Source organism: Pundamilia nyererei, unplaced genomic scaffold, assembly GCF_000239375.1.
Source record: "Pundamilia nyererei isolate P.nyererei 1_Seehausen unplaced genomic scaffold, PunNye1.0 scaffold00028, whole genome shotgun sequence".
Lineage (NCBI taxonomy): Eukaryota > Metazoa > Chordata > Actinopteri > Cichliformes > Cichlidae > Pundamilia > Pundamilia nyererei.
In genome coordinates this window covers 213,316-231,046 of record NW_005187429.1, presented here as the reverse complement: position 1 = coordinate 231,046, position 17,731 = coordinate 213,316, and the positions used below count along the sequence as shown (strand labels likewise).

At 41.0% G+C, this 17,731-nt stretch overlaps 2 protein-coding genes across 2 annotated transcripts in view; both read left to right on the top strand.

The window, feature by feature from the left end:
- Positions 1-4,084, top strand: part of cpne4b (copine IVb) — a 26,668-nt gene extending 22,584 nt beyond the window's left edge. The window contains exon 15 of the mRNA XM_005728541.1: positions 3,124-4,084. Coding sequence (XP_005728598.1) covers positions 3,124-3,255 — 132 coding nt within the window. The 3' untranslated portion in view covers positions 3,256-4,084. The remainder of the gene's footprint in view (positions 1-3,123) is intronic.
- A 1,341-nt stretch (positions 4,085-5,425) lies between these two features.
- On the top strand, positions 5,426-15,779 carry mrpl3 (mitochondrial ribosomal protein L3). The gene is made up of 10 exons (XM_005728273.1): positions 5,426-5,682; positions 8,838-9,019; positions 9,114-9,205; positions 10,162-10,260; positions 12,124-12,223; positions 12,315-12,375; positions 12,622-12,733; positions 12,845-12,922; positions 13,097-13,174; positions 15,553-15,779. The coding sequence occupies exons 1-10, from the start codon at positions 5,606-5,608 to the stop codon at positions 15,700-15,702; spliced, it is 1,029 nt and encodes a 342-aa protein (XP_005728330.1). The 5' UTR covers positions 5,426-5,605; the 3' UTR covers positions 15,703-15,779.
- The last annotated feature ends 1,952 nt before the right edge of the window (positions 15,780-17,731 follow it).

Sequence of the window (17,731 nt, the reverse complement as noted above, 5' to 3'; positions counted from 1 at the left end):
ATATACACTGAAATATGCATGTCACGTCACTGACCTACATATGCATGTTTTTAAAGTAGATATAAGTACTGAATTGGTCTCAAGACACATTAATACTAAAAGATTTGGATCATGGCAATAAAAAAAACTGTTTGGGATATCACTAATTATCCCCACATGAAGACAAGCTTCAGAACCTCAGCAGCTGTGCCTCCTTCTGAATAAATTATAGTTAATAAACATTTCCACTTCATTCCAATGAAAATGAATTCAATTCATAGTTCTGTTATATTGCTGTATTCGATCTGACCAAAACAGACTTGAGACTCAAAAACAAATATACGGTAAATGGCAATTAATCTCAAATAGCATGCAGATTGCAACAGTAACTTTCAAATAAAATCAGACGTCTCTCCCACTTTATGTGGTTTAAAAAAGCGAGGGGATATAAAATTCTCATATGAAATTATATTTTATGTAGTATAATATGCAAAGGCAAGTGCAAACTGAGAAAGTACGACAAGTAACAAAATCGCACAATAATAAAATGTAATTTAAGACTAAACAAAACAAAAACACAATCAGAAGAACACAAATGTTGTGTATATATTTGTGAACACCAATTTCAGTGTTAGGTGTTGGGATTTTATTTGTACTCTGAATTTCTGTCTTGTGTGTGGGGGATATGATTACAGTATTCAGGGGATTGAAAGTGTGACTGTGTGGGCGTAACGTGCTCGGTTTGCTCGTCAGAACTCATCAACTATTGGCTATCGGCTCTCTCTGTGTGTTTTTATGTGCGTGTTTGTGTGTGTCTCTGTCTTGGCATTAATTTTGCCTGCCTTTGACCAGATGTGTTTGGCTGGGTTCGTTATGGTGAGCTTGATCTATGACAAGTCAGGAAATTAAACAATTACGCAGTAATAGAAAGGGAGGAAGGAGTAGGAACATGCCGCACGGACGCGTATGAAGACAGACAGAGACATACTGAGAGGAGAAGGAAGGGTGATGATGGGTGGAGGATGTGAGACAGCCCATGTGTGGTGGTGCTGGTGTTGGAAGGAGGTCAGCAGGAGACCGGAGCTAAAGACAAAAGGGAGCGAGGGAGTGTGTGACAGAGGTGGAGAGGTGATTTTCTGCTCTGTCGTTTCTTTTCAGAGGGGATTAGCAGGACGGAGCTGCTGGGTGACAGGCAGAGTGGGGGATAACAGGTAGATAGGAGCAGAGAGGAGAAAGCATGAGGCAGGGTGGAAATGAGAGGAGGAGGAGGAAGGGTGAGGAGGTTGGGGTGGGAGCACTTTGATGATGCATTGTCTCGGGGAATTATGTGAGACGGAGTACGACAGACTCTCTGACTTTGAGGATTCTGAAGTGTGAGTGCTGTGGCACTATGTGTGTGTGCCCGTGTGTAACAATGTGTGTTAATACATGTGCTGGAGGAAAGGATAAGGATTTCTTTTCATTCTTTCTTCAGTAATATACACGACTATTGTATATTTTACACATTTTTAAAAGACTTAGTCAACTATCTATTCTTGTCATTCTTTACTAAGCATCTTCTTAATCTTTTTAATTTAGGGATTCACTTAATTAGACACAACCATGTAACTGTTGGTTAACACGAATATCTAATCGGCCAATCACATAGCAGCAACCCAATGCATTTACGCATGTAAACATGGTCAAGACAGCTTGCTGAAGTTCAAACTGAGCATCAGAATGTGGGGGAAAAAAGGTGACTTTGAACCTGGCAAGGTTGTTGGTGCCAGGCAGGCTGGTCTGAGTATTTTGGAAACTGCTCATCTTCTGGGGTTTACTTGCACAGCGATCTCTAGTGTTTACAGAGAATAGTCTGAAAAAGAGAAAATATTCAGAACGGCCACAATGCTTCGAGCCGAGATGAACGTAACTTAAATAAGCACTTGTTACAGAACAGGTCTGCAGAAGAACGGTGTTCATTTTGATTTCGTTTTATTCATATTCTTTTGAGTATTAAGCTATTTAGTTTGAGTCATAATTTAGTCTATTTTTCTTATAGTCTTAGTCTAGTTTTAGTCAACTAAATATCATATGGTTATTGTAGACTAACTCTAAAGTGGATTCAGTTGACTAAAATATAAAGTGTAAAAGTTTGTCATGCTGTTGCTGTGAAAGTTGCTCCACACGGTTTACAAAGCGTCTTATTTTCCTTGACATTAAATGCTTAATACCGACTGTGCACCATTTAAATACCGAAGCCTGCCTGGTCTCCAGTAGAGCACCTTTGGGATGTGGTGCAACAGGATATTTGTATCATGGATGTATAACCCACAAATCTGCAGTAACTGTTTCATGTTAATACAGACCAAAATGTCTGAAGAATGTTTTCAGCACCTTGTTGTGTCCACGCCATTGAGAATTAAGACAATTCTGAAGGAAAAATGGGGTTTCAACCCAGTACTAGCACAATGTACCTAATGAAGTGGAATTAAGAGTGTATATGTTGAGCAGTAAGTAAAAAGGTCAAATAGAGATTTAAAAGCGCTGTCAGTAGCTGACATGTCATGAACTACTCACCAAATCCCTTCGTATAACCATCTAATCCCCACTTTGAATTAGGAGAAAATAAGATGATGACAGTCACGGTTTGACTTTTATGACTTTTACAGCAGGCATCTTCACAGCTCACATTAATTTAATAATGTCAAGTAAGTGAATTTGGCTTTGTTTGAAAATGTATTTCCACTCATATTTTTAAAGTGCTTCTCAGGAAGTTGCCACAGACTTTTGTCAGCCGACCCAAATTTTTAAAAAAAGTAATTAAATCACAACATTGGAACAACTGGACTGTTTTCCACTGGTGTACTTAGCAAGGTCTAATGCAAATAGTTGCTTATTGTTGCAGCCTACTGAGTGCTTTTGTACAGGATGTGATGTACTTGCCTCTTAGGCGTTTTACAGCATGGATGCAGAAAATATAAACCAGGCCAGGGTGTAACGGAACAGAAAGGTGAGGTTTTCAGATGAGCTCGTCTGGTCACATCAGTCTCACTGGTCTAAACCTTTGTCAGCATCAAACTCAGCAGCATCCTCGACTCAGGCATGCGTGGTGTTACTGGTGTATTAGTGACCTGTCTCCTCTTGTGTCTCTGTTTGTTTTTCCAGGCCTCCCCTGCTGCCCTCGCTAAGAGTGTTTTGGCAGAAGTCCCTAACCAGGTGGTAGATTACTACAACGCGAAAGGAATTAAACCCAAGTGCATGTCAGATTATGAGTCCACAAGAACCTTCAGCCCCTGACAATGGACTGAGTGCACACATACATACAATTACATATACATGTATGAATCCTATATCTACATTTAAGTACTGTATAAAACGTATACATGTCCAAAAGCACAAGCACACACATACGCAAACAAACATGTACACAAAACAATACTACATACAGTAGACTAGCTCAGAGAATTAGCTCGTTCTGGTGATACAAAATGAACTACTCTATTGGTGACTATTGCATGTTTGGCCACAGTGGCATCACCTGGGAAATTAACTGCTGTATTATCTACTGTACATTAAAAAAGGTATTTATAGAAATAAGAACAGTCTTCTGAAACAGCATGCATATGCAGACCTTAGCTCACTGGGGGAAAGAATGACACTCTTACCTTATTTAGATAACTAGCAAGTGCATAGACCAAACTATCTGTCAGCATAGAACCTAATATGTGCGATGCATAACCCGAAATGCTTAGAATTAGCATTGCAAATGTTATTTATAGGATTGATAGCATTTCTGTTTGTGTACTGCATAAATGCATGCATTATTCAGCTCCTGTTAATTCCCCTTTTCTAGTAGTTGCTTGCTAGTTATGAAATAAAGTATCTTGTCATTTGTGTGAGATTTGGGGTTGTCTTTGGTGTTTGGGGTTCTTTTCTACAGATTTGTTTGACATTTTGCTAAATGGAATGAACAACTGAATAATTGTAATAATTTCTTAATAACCTTCTTACATTGTAAAGAGTTTTGGGAGGATAGAAACGCTTGTGTGGTAGATACTCATCTGTGAGCTGAAAATGTTTTTTTCTTCTGTATTCTGCATGTTGATTATAATAAAGACCCTTTGGTTTTCTCATTTTAGTGTGATCTTTTATGACGGGATGTCTTCCTTATAGTGACAAAAAACAAGAACATATGGTGTAAATGTCAAATACTATGCAGCAGTTCTGATAACCCCTGCCAAAGATCTGGATTTATAATAAAATCCACATGGCCAGCCGTGTTATTAAATTAGCTCGTACTCCACAACAGCTCCAAATGCCACACACTTTTCACACACTGATAAAAACCATCAGCCCACAGACACCTACACTGACATGTCTGCCTTTCCTTCACTCGTTCCTAGACAGACATTAAAATGCTAGAATAAATTATTTCACTAATCTCCATACAGTTTAATTAATGCGAGCCAAAGTTGGGCTGTCCTAAGAGGACACTCCAAGCGTGCCTCGGGCTCTGGTAGTCAGATCTGTATTCAGCTCATGAACCTTTAATATCTCTTTCCCTATCATAGATAAGCCCCATCAGAAGAGACCAGAAATATCAGCTTCACAGCATAGGAGTCACATAAAAACTTTTTTTTTCCTTGGCATTTTGCCTGTCTGTTAGACTTCCAGTGAAGTACGACGGGAAATTTGGAAAACAGCACGGGAATGACAAACAGCAGCGGTTCAGCTCCGCTTAACCAGGGAGTCTGCAGCCATGGACAATCAACAACAACTGTGGTATTGGCTTCTGAAAGTAACCACTTAAAAATGTCTAGTCCAGTACTTTAGCTGACCTGAATTATAACAAGTAGCAATACTGCTACTACTACTACTACTACTAATAATAATTATAATAATAATAATAATTATTATTATTATTTGATATTTTTGCACTTCACTGAGCATCAACATTTAAATGAAAACTAGACAAAACCTGCTAGCATAACTGAACAACTATGTAAGGTGAAAGTGAAATTTAGCATTTAAAAAAAATTATCTTTATTATTATCATTTTGTCCTGTATTCATGTTCATTCTTCAACAGGTGGGATATTAAAGAGATGTCCACATATCAGTGAATCAGTAATTATCCATCCATTCATTTCCTTCATAGTCCTCATCTATATCACACATTGGTTTGGTTTTGGTTTCATGACTATCAACTTCAAGCCTATCTCAGCTGTCAGACTGCGAGAGGCGGGCTACACTCTGGACAGTTAGTCAAGGATAAATAATTATGATCCAATAATAAATACAGTATATAAATGGCACTGTATGGTTACTTTAGCTACTTTAACATAACTTTTAATTTTACTTGAAGCCTAAATACTTGTTTTTTCCACTTGCCACCCAAATAAAATAAATAAATAACAATTAATCTGGATACGCCCCTGTTTATTGTGTTATCCCGTTAGGATGGCTGCCATGAGCGGAACCTTTGCCCTGAGCACCGGTTCTACGGAGCTGTTATGATTGAGCACCGGAAGTATGCAGGGTGACATTTACACAGAAAACTAAGGCGTGTATGAGAGTCCTCAGTGAAGGCTTGTCATCCTTCTGTAGGTTTAATTTTATATGTATAAGTGTGTAGTTTAGAGAGCGCAATGGCCGCGTGGAGCTGCCGGTTTCTTTTTCTTCTGCGGGGTACTCGTGTCATCCCTCCTCGTGCAACAGCAGAACGGTAAGGATGCTAACGGGCTAGCCATGCTAACATAAGCTGCAGTTTGAAGCTTGGACACCACAGGGTGACATTGCTGTTTAATTTTGCAATTTCATAAGCTTTAAGCTTAATATCTCGAGTTTGTCTCTTTAAAATAGTAACGTAATAAACCGCCTCTGTTCCTAGTAGAGGAATGAGATTTATCATCTCCCGTCGTTTCTGAGATTCCCCCGTTTGATCTAACACACTGTTTGACTTTCACTTAATGGTTTATAAAGAAAGTAGTCTTTTCCCATCTTTAATGCTCTACATGACATGCTTGATAATGAGCGGTTGTTATAGAGAGCATAAAATTACTCCACAGTCCCAGCCAGTACAGTAACATATTCATCAACATTGTAAGGCAAGGCAAGTTTATTTGTATAGCACAATTCAGCAACAAGGTGATTCAAAGTGTTTTACGGGGACATTAGAAACAAAAACAAATGAAAAGCATGATTTAAAATTGATTAAAACAAGCTAACTAACTAACTAACTAACTAACTAACTAACTAACAAAACAGTATATAAAATCAAAACAGATAAAATCAGAACAATAGATAAAATCAGTAGTTAAAATGTTAGTTTTGTAGTTGTAAAAACACTAAATTCACTCTCTGTATGAAGTTAAAATATTAATATCCTCAGTATTTTACTTTTGTGATGCTCCTGTAGCGCCTCTTTGCTCATGTTGAGCACTCAATGCGTTTCATATTACAAATAATATTCACCCAGTCACACAAACATTCAGACAGCGATTTTTTCTAACACACACACACACACACACACACACACACACACACACACACACAACGTAGAATATGTATGACATCCATACTTAAGGACCTCCTCACCACCTCTGCCACAACTGCCATAACTGCCATCACCTGAAATTAAACCCAAATAAACAGAAACATGTCAATAGAGACACCTGCCTACTTTACAGAGCAGGGAATTTCTAGGTAATACAGCTATTGCACTGTTTGTTTGTTTGTTTGTTTGTTTTTGTTTTTTTGTGATATCTTGGTATTCGTTCCTCCTTATGTGCCAGAGGAATAAAGTAATCTTATTTATAGATAAATATCAAGAGTCTGGTTATTTAGCAGTGGTTAACAAAGATGTCTGATACCAACCTTTGTTTGAAATATTATATTTAATACCAAAAAGCAAAGTTTAAGGAAATATCAACATTTCCTTTATTCTGTATGATGCTATAAGCCTCTTCATTTTGCTTTTGTCCTTTTTTCCTATGAAAGTGCAGGTTTCAAGAAGACCTTCTGTAAAAATATACCTTTTTTGATTAATAGCTATGTTATGTGATTGCTGAATTTGGGAACAAAAGTCTTTTATGACTGTTAGAGACAGATTTCATCATTACAGTTGCACATTAACCTGTAACACTGCAGATCAGGAATATTGATGTCCCTCTGCAGGCAGGCAAGAATACTTTGAACTAACAACGAGCCACCAGGCTTCACTCAGTCCCATGTGACACTTGATATTCTCAAACTGTCTATGTAAATGTCCGGACCTGTTTGTTAATGCATCAGCAAGGACACTGCAATGACCCGACTCACTGCAGCAGCAGACTGATGAGTGTTTTTTGTTGTGTTTTTTTAGCTAAGTAAACTAAAATTGATGAGTAGTTTGAGATCGGAAGCAGTGAGGCAAATTTCAGTGTAGATTATCCAGTGGTGCTTTAAGGATTTTCAGTGCATTAATGTGGATCTATTGTGGACCTATTTCTATCAGAGAAGCTTTGAATGAATCATTGTTTTGTATGTACTGGGCTTTGGTGCTGTCCCAGTTCATCCATTGTCAGAAGCAAGTCATTTAGTTCTTTTTTCCTTAAACCAGCTTTCTTCTTGTTGGCTGCAGCTCATAAACAGAAAGTCTGAGCAGAAGACAGGTGGACATTTTTTTTCTGCCACTAAAAGTTTTTTGTTTTTTTTTAGCATTCATAAGTCAGAGTTTGGGGTTTTCCAAAAATTTCAGCTTATTAATGCAAACCTCTGAGGAAATAACTTGAAATCTTGAGTTATCAAGTTGAAATTTTGAGATAGTGATTCAGAAATTAAACTGAAACTTAAAATGATTTTTCAGTGGCATAGGGTGGGACGTTTATGCTCAGAGTTAGTGCTGATTGCCTGAAATGACTTTATTAGGGATATGTGCTATTGCTGAAATCGTACAGGGCCAAGTGTGGGGAAAATTGAGTGTTTAGGGCAATCTGAAGCCTGAGGGTCTTTTTTCCTTACAGGGATTACTTGTAGATCTTGTCGTGTCTCATGGTTTGAGACTCATGGATGTTGAGTCTCAAACCATGAGATGCACCTGGCCGATCATGGTTTGAGACTCAACGTCAAGAAGATCAAGTACATGGAAGCTTGTCCCCAAACTGATGGCACCATTAACATCGACGGGGAAGACCTGAAGAAGGCCGACCGATTCAAGTACTTGGGATCGATGATCAGTGGCGACGGGGATATTCTTCCAGACGTGCAAGCTGGGGTCAGTGCCGCATGGATGAAGTGGCGTCAAGTGACGGATGTGCTATGCAACCGTCGAATGCCAGACCATCTCAAGGTGATGATTTACAAGACTGTAGTCTGCCCAGTTGCCCTGTATGGATGGTGTCAAGGCCTCGCGCATTGGGACCAAGTCATGAATGAAGACGTCAGAAAGCGGCTCGGCATCGCACCAATCACGGAGAAAATGCACAAGGCACAGCTACGGTGGTACGGACACGTATTACGCTCAGGCGACAGCTCAGTGGCAAAAACTGCAATGAGGCTTGAGCCCGGTGGCCAGCGACCCCGTGGCAGGCCGAAGAACTGGTGGATGGATAGAATAAAGGAAGACGCCCTCGGTCGTGCCAAATGGAGACGGATTTGCCGCAAAGCGGACCCTGCCATGCGGGACAAACGCTAGAAGGAAGAGGATTACTTGTAGATCTTGTCATTTAAAGCTTAAAACAGTTACTGCTTAATATGAGCATACACCAACATAACAGTATTAAAATGATTATTTTCTTGCTATTTTAAAATATTTGGCTGTGGTAATGTTGTTTGGAAGCAAGTGTGTCTGACCATTGTTGTTCTAACTGTGGGCGTTACATGGCTTGTTTTCTCTTTCAGTCCTGCCCTGCTGGTTGGTTGTATCAGGACAGTGAAAACCACAACATGGTTTGAGGAAAACCTAACAGAGGACAACCAGGAGTACATGAGGAAGAGCATGGCAGAGGAATACAGACGGCAAACGGCTGAAAAGCTCAACCCACTCAAAGACGAGCCGTGGCCTCGACATGAGTGGACAGAAGGTGGGTGCAACCATTAGTTAGAGCCGTGTTCGTTATGGTTCTCGCTTCCATCCACTTGGCAACTTCAGCACGTTTTCCTCTGTTCTCTCACCAGGGAGCCGAAGAGTCGGGTTAGTTGCTGTGAAGTTGGGGATGGTGCCTGTCTGGACGAAAACAGGCGAAAGACATGTAGTCACCATGTTACAGGTATCACACTTCCGCTGTGGCTTAGCTTTGATCCATAATAGCTGCAGATAGTCTTCAGGTGTTCAGGAGTGATAACGGGCATTTATGTTTATTATGTATGTATGTATGAACTTAATGAATTGGATTATTCAATATAGTGGAGAGAAAGAATAGCAAAGTTAGGACTCAAAATCTCACCTTCAGACTTTGATGTTACATTTAAGCTCGTCCTCTTTTACAGCAAGGTGTGAGGAGCAGATACTAAATGTTTGCTTTATTCAGACCACGTTTTATTCCCATCGATTTATCTGTCATTAAAGTAAACTGAAGCGACCACTGGCTGCTTGTGCTCATTTTGCTCTTTATTGATCACGACTTGCATTTTACTTTCAGTGAAATGTCAGTGGTAACAGTTGGACAGATATTTGAATTTTGTCATCGCCTCTCTTTAATATGAGATTCAAGGCAATCAAGAAACTCATATCCCCATCTGCTGACTCACTTCAGTCACAGTTAGTCATTTTCTCTTCAGCTGAAATGTTAATGGTCTACACAAAAAAAGAGAAGATGACAAGTTGAATATTGAAATTACTCCCACCACTTTAGCTTTTGGGTTCATGTTTTTATCTGAACTGAAGCTGAAGGCTCGTCATAACAAATGGAACGAGAGCAGGAGGGCAGGTTAAAATGGTGGGTTTTAAAAGAAGTTATGAAACTTTAACGTGGTGTATGTCCTTCATCAGTTGTGCAGATATCGCACACACTGTACAATGTGCGTAATGATGCGAAGTTGTTGTTACAGTAATGTATCTTGATGAATTTATCTCTTTGCTGATTGTTATTATTATATTGCACCAGACTCTTCCACCATCTATTTCTATCATCGTTCATCACGACTGTGGCCCTGGCTCTTATTAGATTAAGTACAGCCGCAGCGCTGTCTACCTGATTGATAATGCAGCATCTGTTTTCTCCAGGTGCAGGATTGTCACATAATAAAGTGCCTGTCCAAAGAAGAACATGATGGACACTCTGCTGCTCTCATTGTAGGAGGAAAAAATGTGTCCCCATTCCACGTAAGTAGAAGAAGTGTGGTTGAATTTGTGCATTTGACAGCGCTTCACGCTGGTTATGCTTTCGGAGAACAATCCTGCAAAGGTGGCCACTGGCCTTTAAAAACGGCAATTCATGTTAAGTGTTTCATACTTTTCACAAAGCATATTTTTTTCATTCTGTCAAGCTGTGGTGAGTGTTCACACGAGGCCTGAGCTGGTGATAAAGTGTTGAGTTTGTACTGAATTGTAACACCAGCCTCTGCTGCCAAACACTTTATCCTGTCAAAGTGTTGAGTGTCCACGACTGAACGATGTGTGCCACATGCAGCTGACTCACGAGTTGAAAACATCGCTCAGCCATACTGTACAGACCTAACGCGTATTTGTTAGTTCTCGCTATATTTCATCAGTGCGACAGCTTTATGGATGCATAACTTTGTCATCTCCTTCCCCCCCAAATGGAAATGAATTGGTAATTTCATATGGAAATTCCAGTTAACAATCAATGATTGTATTTTGCACCCATCAAACACATTATTAATAAACAAGATGGGTGTAAATGAGTGACATCACTCACCTCATTACTATGCAGTGTTCTGCTGGCGAGAGAACGCTAAACTTTGCTTTAGACTGTGTGTTGACACTTCCGGATGTGTTGCCATCATGGCATAAAGAGGACACACAGCAGAGATTTTCATGGTGATTCATTTCTTAGTCGACTAAACAAGGAAACACGTAGACTAACAGACTAGTTTAAAGGTAAGAAACGCTGAAAAGTATGACACATTACAAATGACGCATTGTTTTACAATTCATGACAGCCATCTCAATCGAAGTTAAAATCTTCCATCCATAATTTCTTCCGCTTATCCTGTGGCAGCAACCTAAACAGAGAGCCCAGACTTCCATCTCCCCAGCCACATCTTCCAGCTTATCCGGGGTAACACCAATGCCCCCTAGTTACTCCAGTGTGTCCTGGGTCTACCGTGTGGCCATATCCCCATAGGACCTGCCTCCTTTCGATGTGGAGGAGCAGCTATACTTGAGTTCCTCCTAAATAACTGCACTCTTCACTCTATATCAGACAGAGTTTTCAACAATGATGTCGGGGCTGCAGCTACATGTGGTTGAAGATGGCTGCATAACATCAATTAAACTGTTAACAATTAAATTAAATGACAATTATGTCTGGTAACAACTAGTGTAATAAACTTTAAGGCCCCATGACTGCTCTCAGAAGTCAATAATACGATTAATTGAAAAGCAAGACAGCATCACTGGCTGATAAACATATACTGCAATCTAACCTGCCTCCTACAAAACAGGTTTAAAAAGAATCTCCTCTTAAGGAGGATTTTGGCTTTAAAATGCTCGAAATGTTCCTTCTTTTAAATGAAAAACAAAGGAACAAGTGCGAATACATTAGGATGTCATTTATTTTTCTGGGCCTCAGTACATGCTCAATGGGCCGGTGTCAGGATTTCACTTGTCCAGCGTGAAGTTGTTTTTGAATCCTTTTCACACAGCCACATCACTCTTTATTCAGAAGCAGAGTTTGTTGGAGTGAGAGGCTTTGGCAGACGGATTTTCAGTCAACAGAAGGGGGGGGAGAGAGAGAGAGTTTAGAGTGACTGGAGGCGCTAAGATGAGAGCGAGCCGAGTGAAAGCAAATGTCAAAGACTCTCAGTGCCAAGTGTGTGTGTGCGTACGCTTGTTAGAGTGCGTTTTGTGTGCGAGTGTGTTTGGCTCCCATACAGTCATAACAGGCCCGTGGTTAGTTTGAAAACGCTAAAGTCCAGCTGCTTCTTACTGCATTTACTTCTTTTAACACCTTATTTCCTTGCTTCTTATTTTTCTCTTGCGCTCCGTCACTATGCCTGACAGAGGTCTGAAAAACAAATGGAGGTATTCAGGAACGCAGGAGTGCCTCCAAAGCAGAAAGTCACTACCTTTAAAGTCTCCGACAGTGCCATCATCAAGCCAGGTATGAAATGACATTGAATTTTGCAAAGAAAGATCACTTATTAGGTTTTTGTGCGTGATTGGTAATGCAGGCTTGTTTGTTGCATGTTCAGGCACTCCTCTGTATGCAGCACATTTCCGTCCTGGCCAGTATGTGGACGTCACGGGCAAATCGTAAGTTATGTTCTGCCAGCTCCTCATTGGCGCTCCTCTGCTTGGCTCCTGTTCCTGCTTCTTACCCTTTCCCAGCGTCACGTTTTGAAGAGAGTTCAGTTTTTGACTTTACAAGAAATTCCATGTCTGTCCTTTTTTCTTTCCTTTTTTAAATATTGTTACCTTCTGGAGAAATATGTCAACATAAAAGTAATCTGGAAATCTGAGCGTGTGTAAATAAACTTTGTGGTGCGTGTTTGTTTGTAGAATCGGTAAGGGTTTTCAAGGTGTAATGAAGAGATGGGGATTTAAAGGTCAACCAGCCACCCACGGCCAAACCAAAACTCATCGCAGACCGGGAGCTTCTGGACCAGGAGGGGTTAGACAAACACACACGCTTGTTAAGATGTTCATCCATGCCAAACGTGAACATTTGGTTCCCCAAAATCCATTAATATGAACATGTGTGATATTCATCGTCTGCTTCCAGGATCCAGCTAAAGTTTTCAAAGGGAAGAAGATGCCCGGCCAAATGGGCAACAGCTACATCACTGCTTATGGACTGAAGGTACACACACACACACACACACACACACACACACACACACACACACACACACACACACACGCGCGCGCGCGCGCACACATAAACTTAAAGAGCCTTAGTTTTAAACTTGGTTGTCCTTGCCTGCAATTTCAGCTCAATATTCTTTCATCTGCCTCTTCTCTATCCCGCTTCCAGATATGGAGGGTCAATACCAAGTACAATGTGCTGTACATTAACGGCTCTGTCCCCGGGCACAAGAACTGCTTACTGAAGGTAAATATAATCATACACAGTCAAAGTGGAGTGTGAAGTCGAAGGTCAACCCCAGCATGCTTAGTGTTCATACAGAGACAAGTGACCTTGCACCTGTAAAACACCGTCACACCTGCAAGACGGTGTGATCAGTCTTCATCGACGCAGTGCTGGATCAGCAGTGTGTGTGTGTGTGTGTGTGTGTTTTGTGGGGGAATGGGAGCATGCTCCTTAACGATGTTAGGATTACCCAAAGCATCCATCTCCATACTCAGCATGTTGTGTTTTCTGTGTGTGTGTGTATTGCTGAAACATAGATGCAGGCTATTATTTGTTTTGCAGACAAGCGATAATGAATACAAATGCGTGTTGCATTTCACCCAGCTCAGCTGTGTGCAACACAAACACACGCCTGGATTCATTATAGATTATAGAGCCCCAAAGGACACACATGCAGGTTATTAATGCTTGTTCATTGTTTTTTTTTAATCATTCAGAGGGGCCCTAATGTCCCTTTGTACATGAGGACCAGTCATGGTTTATTCATTTAAATTAAATCTGGCTGCAATTAATGATAATTTTTATTATTGGTTTCAGTGCTGACTGTTTGATTAATCACTTAGGACACTGGTTTCTATGTTGGGGTCAGGAGAGTAGGGGGTGGAGGGATGGAAAGGTGCTGTCAAAAGGTTTTGTGGCTGCAGGAAATTTTAAATTTTGGCAACTGCAAAGTGCTGTGAGCATTTCAGCATTCCTGTTCACTCCGAGGAAATCCCGTTCTGACCACCTGCATGAGTTCATCTGTGGCCAGACTATCAATGCAGACTTCCAAGCTGGGGTGTGTGAGGACAACATCTGCCCATTCACATTGCATTGAAAAGTTTTTGTCCACATCTGCACAATCAGTGTTCACCACCTACTGTACTTTGTAGATCTGGATCCCCATGATTGTCCTTTTTACCAAAACAGTTTTAAAGTGAAACTTTTATGTAACACACTTAAGGGAGATCCAGTGTGTAAAAACCATGCACAGGTGAATGTGGAGTAGGAGACTGACAGATGTTTTGGTGCATCGCCAGCTGTGATGCAAATGTCTGCTGGTCTGTGGTGGTGAAGACAGCTGAGCTTAAAAGTGAAGCTGTGATTTACCGGTCAGTCTGTGTTTCCACTCTCACCAAACGCTGTGACCTCTAGTTAGTGACAGAAAGAATGAGATCACGAATACAAGCGATAAAAACAAGTTTCCTTCAAAGGGTTGCTTTGAAAAGCCGATATTGAGCCAGTGGAGGTGATTCAGGGATCTTACTAGAATACTTCCTGAATGCCTCCTAAACGAGGTATTTCGGGCTTGTACTACACTAGAAGTGATGTGAAGGTGCACAATGACGTGATCTTAAAGGGGAGATCAAGCTTAGTTTTGATTTTTATGGGCACAGGTGCCGAAGTCTTTGATTGCAATTCGTACATCTGTATACACACTGTGTTTCAGGGTTCAGTGAGACTGATGGTAAACACTAAATAGAACAACTAGTCAGTCAGAAATAATTCCAAGCGTGATTTATTTAATGCTCCTCGTGGAGCAAATTGTTTTCAAGCAGAGTACACGACCGACCGCCAATTATAAATGACTAAAGGAGGTAATTTGTACGGCGGTGTATTAGCTCCAGTCTAGGTGAAATTAAAAAAAAAAAAGGTTGAAGAGCCAGGGGAGAAAAGTTATGTTCTGAGGAACAACAATGAATTTAAAGCTAGTAATACATTCGCCCCGATATTTTCAGAGTAAAAAAGCATGGAAGGACACTGCCATGAGCTGAGATGATGGCGTTTGTGTATGAGTTACTGATGTTTCGCTGATCATCTGTGAAAGCTCGTGCATTCTGGTAGCGTGGTGTTTACTTGCATAAAGTTTAAAAAAAAAACAGGAGGATACAAAATAACTGGCCATCTTTAAAAACGAGGAAGAGACTTTGAAACTAGCGATTATTGATCTAGAATGGAGACCCATTCGATAACTACATGGCTTATTACTCTCCTCAAATGCTTTCATTTTACGGGACTAGTTTTGAAAGTTTCGGGAGAAGCTGCCATGTTGGTTTCAGTTAAAGATCAAGGAGCAGACAGCCCACGCGAGGCATTTGTCCAGTCTGTCTTTGCACGGTTTCAGGAGGCTGGAGGAGAAGATAAGAGACTCTAAATCACGTATCAGATACCGTCGTGCAGCTCGTCCATCACACTAAGAAGCTGCTCGATCGCTCACAAAACAAAACACCTCACTGCACGTGTAACGTTATCTTCAGTAGCCTGACTTTTGCTTTTTTTATATATATTTATATTTTTGCTTCATAAATAAGTTTTTAGTCACTAAGAAAATTAAGTAGCGGTGTTTCTATGTGTTCCAGGTAAGAGACACTGTGCTACCGAGCAGAAGGTCCACCCTGCTCAACCCTCCTTTTCCGACCTACTTCACAGAAGAGGACGGTGACCTGGACGAAGACCTGTACGACGAAGACTTGTTCGTTCACACAGAGCCATCGTTAACACTGACCTGACCTCTCACACACACAACTGTTTCACACAAACCTGCTAACTGTACCTTGATCCTGTAATAAAAGAGTATTTCCTTGTATTCTCTCCAGCCTTGTCTTTGTGTGTGTGTGTGAGTGTGTGTGAGAGAGAGAGATGCGCTGGCACAAAGAATGTCTGTCTGATCCAAACAGTTATTACATCTCTCTTGGTTTTTTTTTCTCCTCTCAGAAACCATGGTAACTGTAGGAGTGATGATGTCACTAGAGGATCCCCAAGTAGAGAGAGGGAGAGAAATGGGGAGGAAAAAAAGACAATGAAACAAAAACAAGGGAGAAGTGAGGCAGGCCTGCTGGAGAACTGTGCAATATCTATGCAGAGGAGGAGGGAGGGATGGAAATGAGTGTGTGAAACAGTGAGGGGAATACAGACGGGAGGCAAGGAATAGGCTGGTATGGGAGAAGTAATGAATTGGGTATAAAGCAGGGAAGCAAATACAAAGGCGTTTTATTTTTGTTTTGTTTTTTTTAGGTGGGGATGAGCCAGTGAAGGAGTGGAGGGCAGCTAAAGGTGGCAGAGAGGGAGAGGCAGGGATGAAGGCTAACAAAGGTTGACATTTGTGCATAAGAGGATAAATGAGGACATTAATGTTGCAGGAGGAACTGCTGGGTGCTTAAGCCTGTGTTTGTGTTCAGCAGTATTTAAATGAGGCAGACTGTTTGTGGGTTAACGGAGCTCCTTAGGCACAGTGTGGACGCCTCTTTTTGTGGGTAGCAAGTTATCAGATGAAAATCATGTCCTCCTAACTGTTTTACTGTTGTTTAGTGTGTATCTTCAGAGGCCTGTAGTCCTTCTCTGCTCCATATCTGCCATGTAATTGACAACAGCAGAAAAAAACCAAAATAGGCTTTTGTTTGAAACACTGACAAGAAGCAGCGATGCTTCACAGGATCCGCTGCAACAATTGCGGATGCGCACAGCATCGATTTCTTTTCCCTAATTGCAACGCTGCACTGCCCTCCCACTGTCTGACATGTGTAACATGCAGGAGCTGGCCATCATTTAGCTATAAAACAGTACAAAGTGATGACGCAGTTTGTGGCAATAGCTATAGCATACCACGGCTTGTAGGTCTGTAAGACAGCGGCAGGTTCTTTGAAATGGTAATGATATCGTTTGAAAGTCCTGCTCTGTGGAGCCTGCACATCATCTGGCTTTTGTGGGGGTGGACAAGAGGAGAGCAGAGCGGGGAGGGAAAGAAAAAGGGTGGGGTGGTCTTTGCCTGTCAAAGCAGCAGAGCAGAAAGAGAAGACGATGAAGTCCGGCCAGGATTGGGAAGCCGCGGTCTCCCCTGACTTTCACAAGACTCTTCCTTCACCTGAGGAGGTGTGCTGGACTGTAAACTGCTTGTTTATGCAGAGCTTTGCCTGTGAAACAAGACCAGGCTGTTTTTCACATGGTAAGCAGTCCAAGAAGTCAGCAACCCTATTAAAACTATATTAGAATTTATGTATTAAAAAAGACCTCCAGTATATGATGATTATGTATTTTGAATAGTCAATAAATATGCCCGGACTGTGTTGCAAAAAAAATAACATCCACACTATTACACCAACTCCAGCCTGAACCAGTCGTACGAGGTGGGATGGATCCATGCTTTCATCCATGCTCTGACCCTAACATCTGAACATTTCAGCAGAAATCGAGACTCATCAGACCAAACAATGTTTTTCCAGTCTCCTGTTAAGTTCTGGTGAGCCCGTGTGTATTGTAGGTTCAGTTTCTTGTTCTAAGGTGACAGGAGTGACACCCAGTGTGATCTTCTGCTGCCGTAACCTGTCATCTTCAAGTCGATGTGTCGATCCAGAGACGTACTTTGGCTGTAACGAGTGGTTATTTTAGTTCCAATCTGCTTGAGGTAATCTGGCCATTCTCCTCTGACTCCTGATATTAAGAGGGCATAGAACTGCCACTCGCTGGGTATTTTCTCTTTCATAGATCATTCTCAAGAATTCTCACTCACAAGAAAGCACTTTAAAAATGACTTGGACCTGA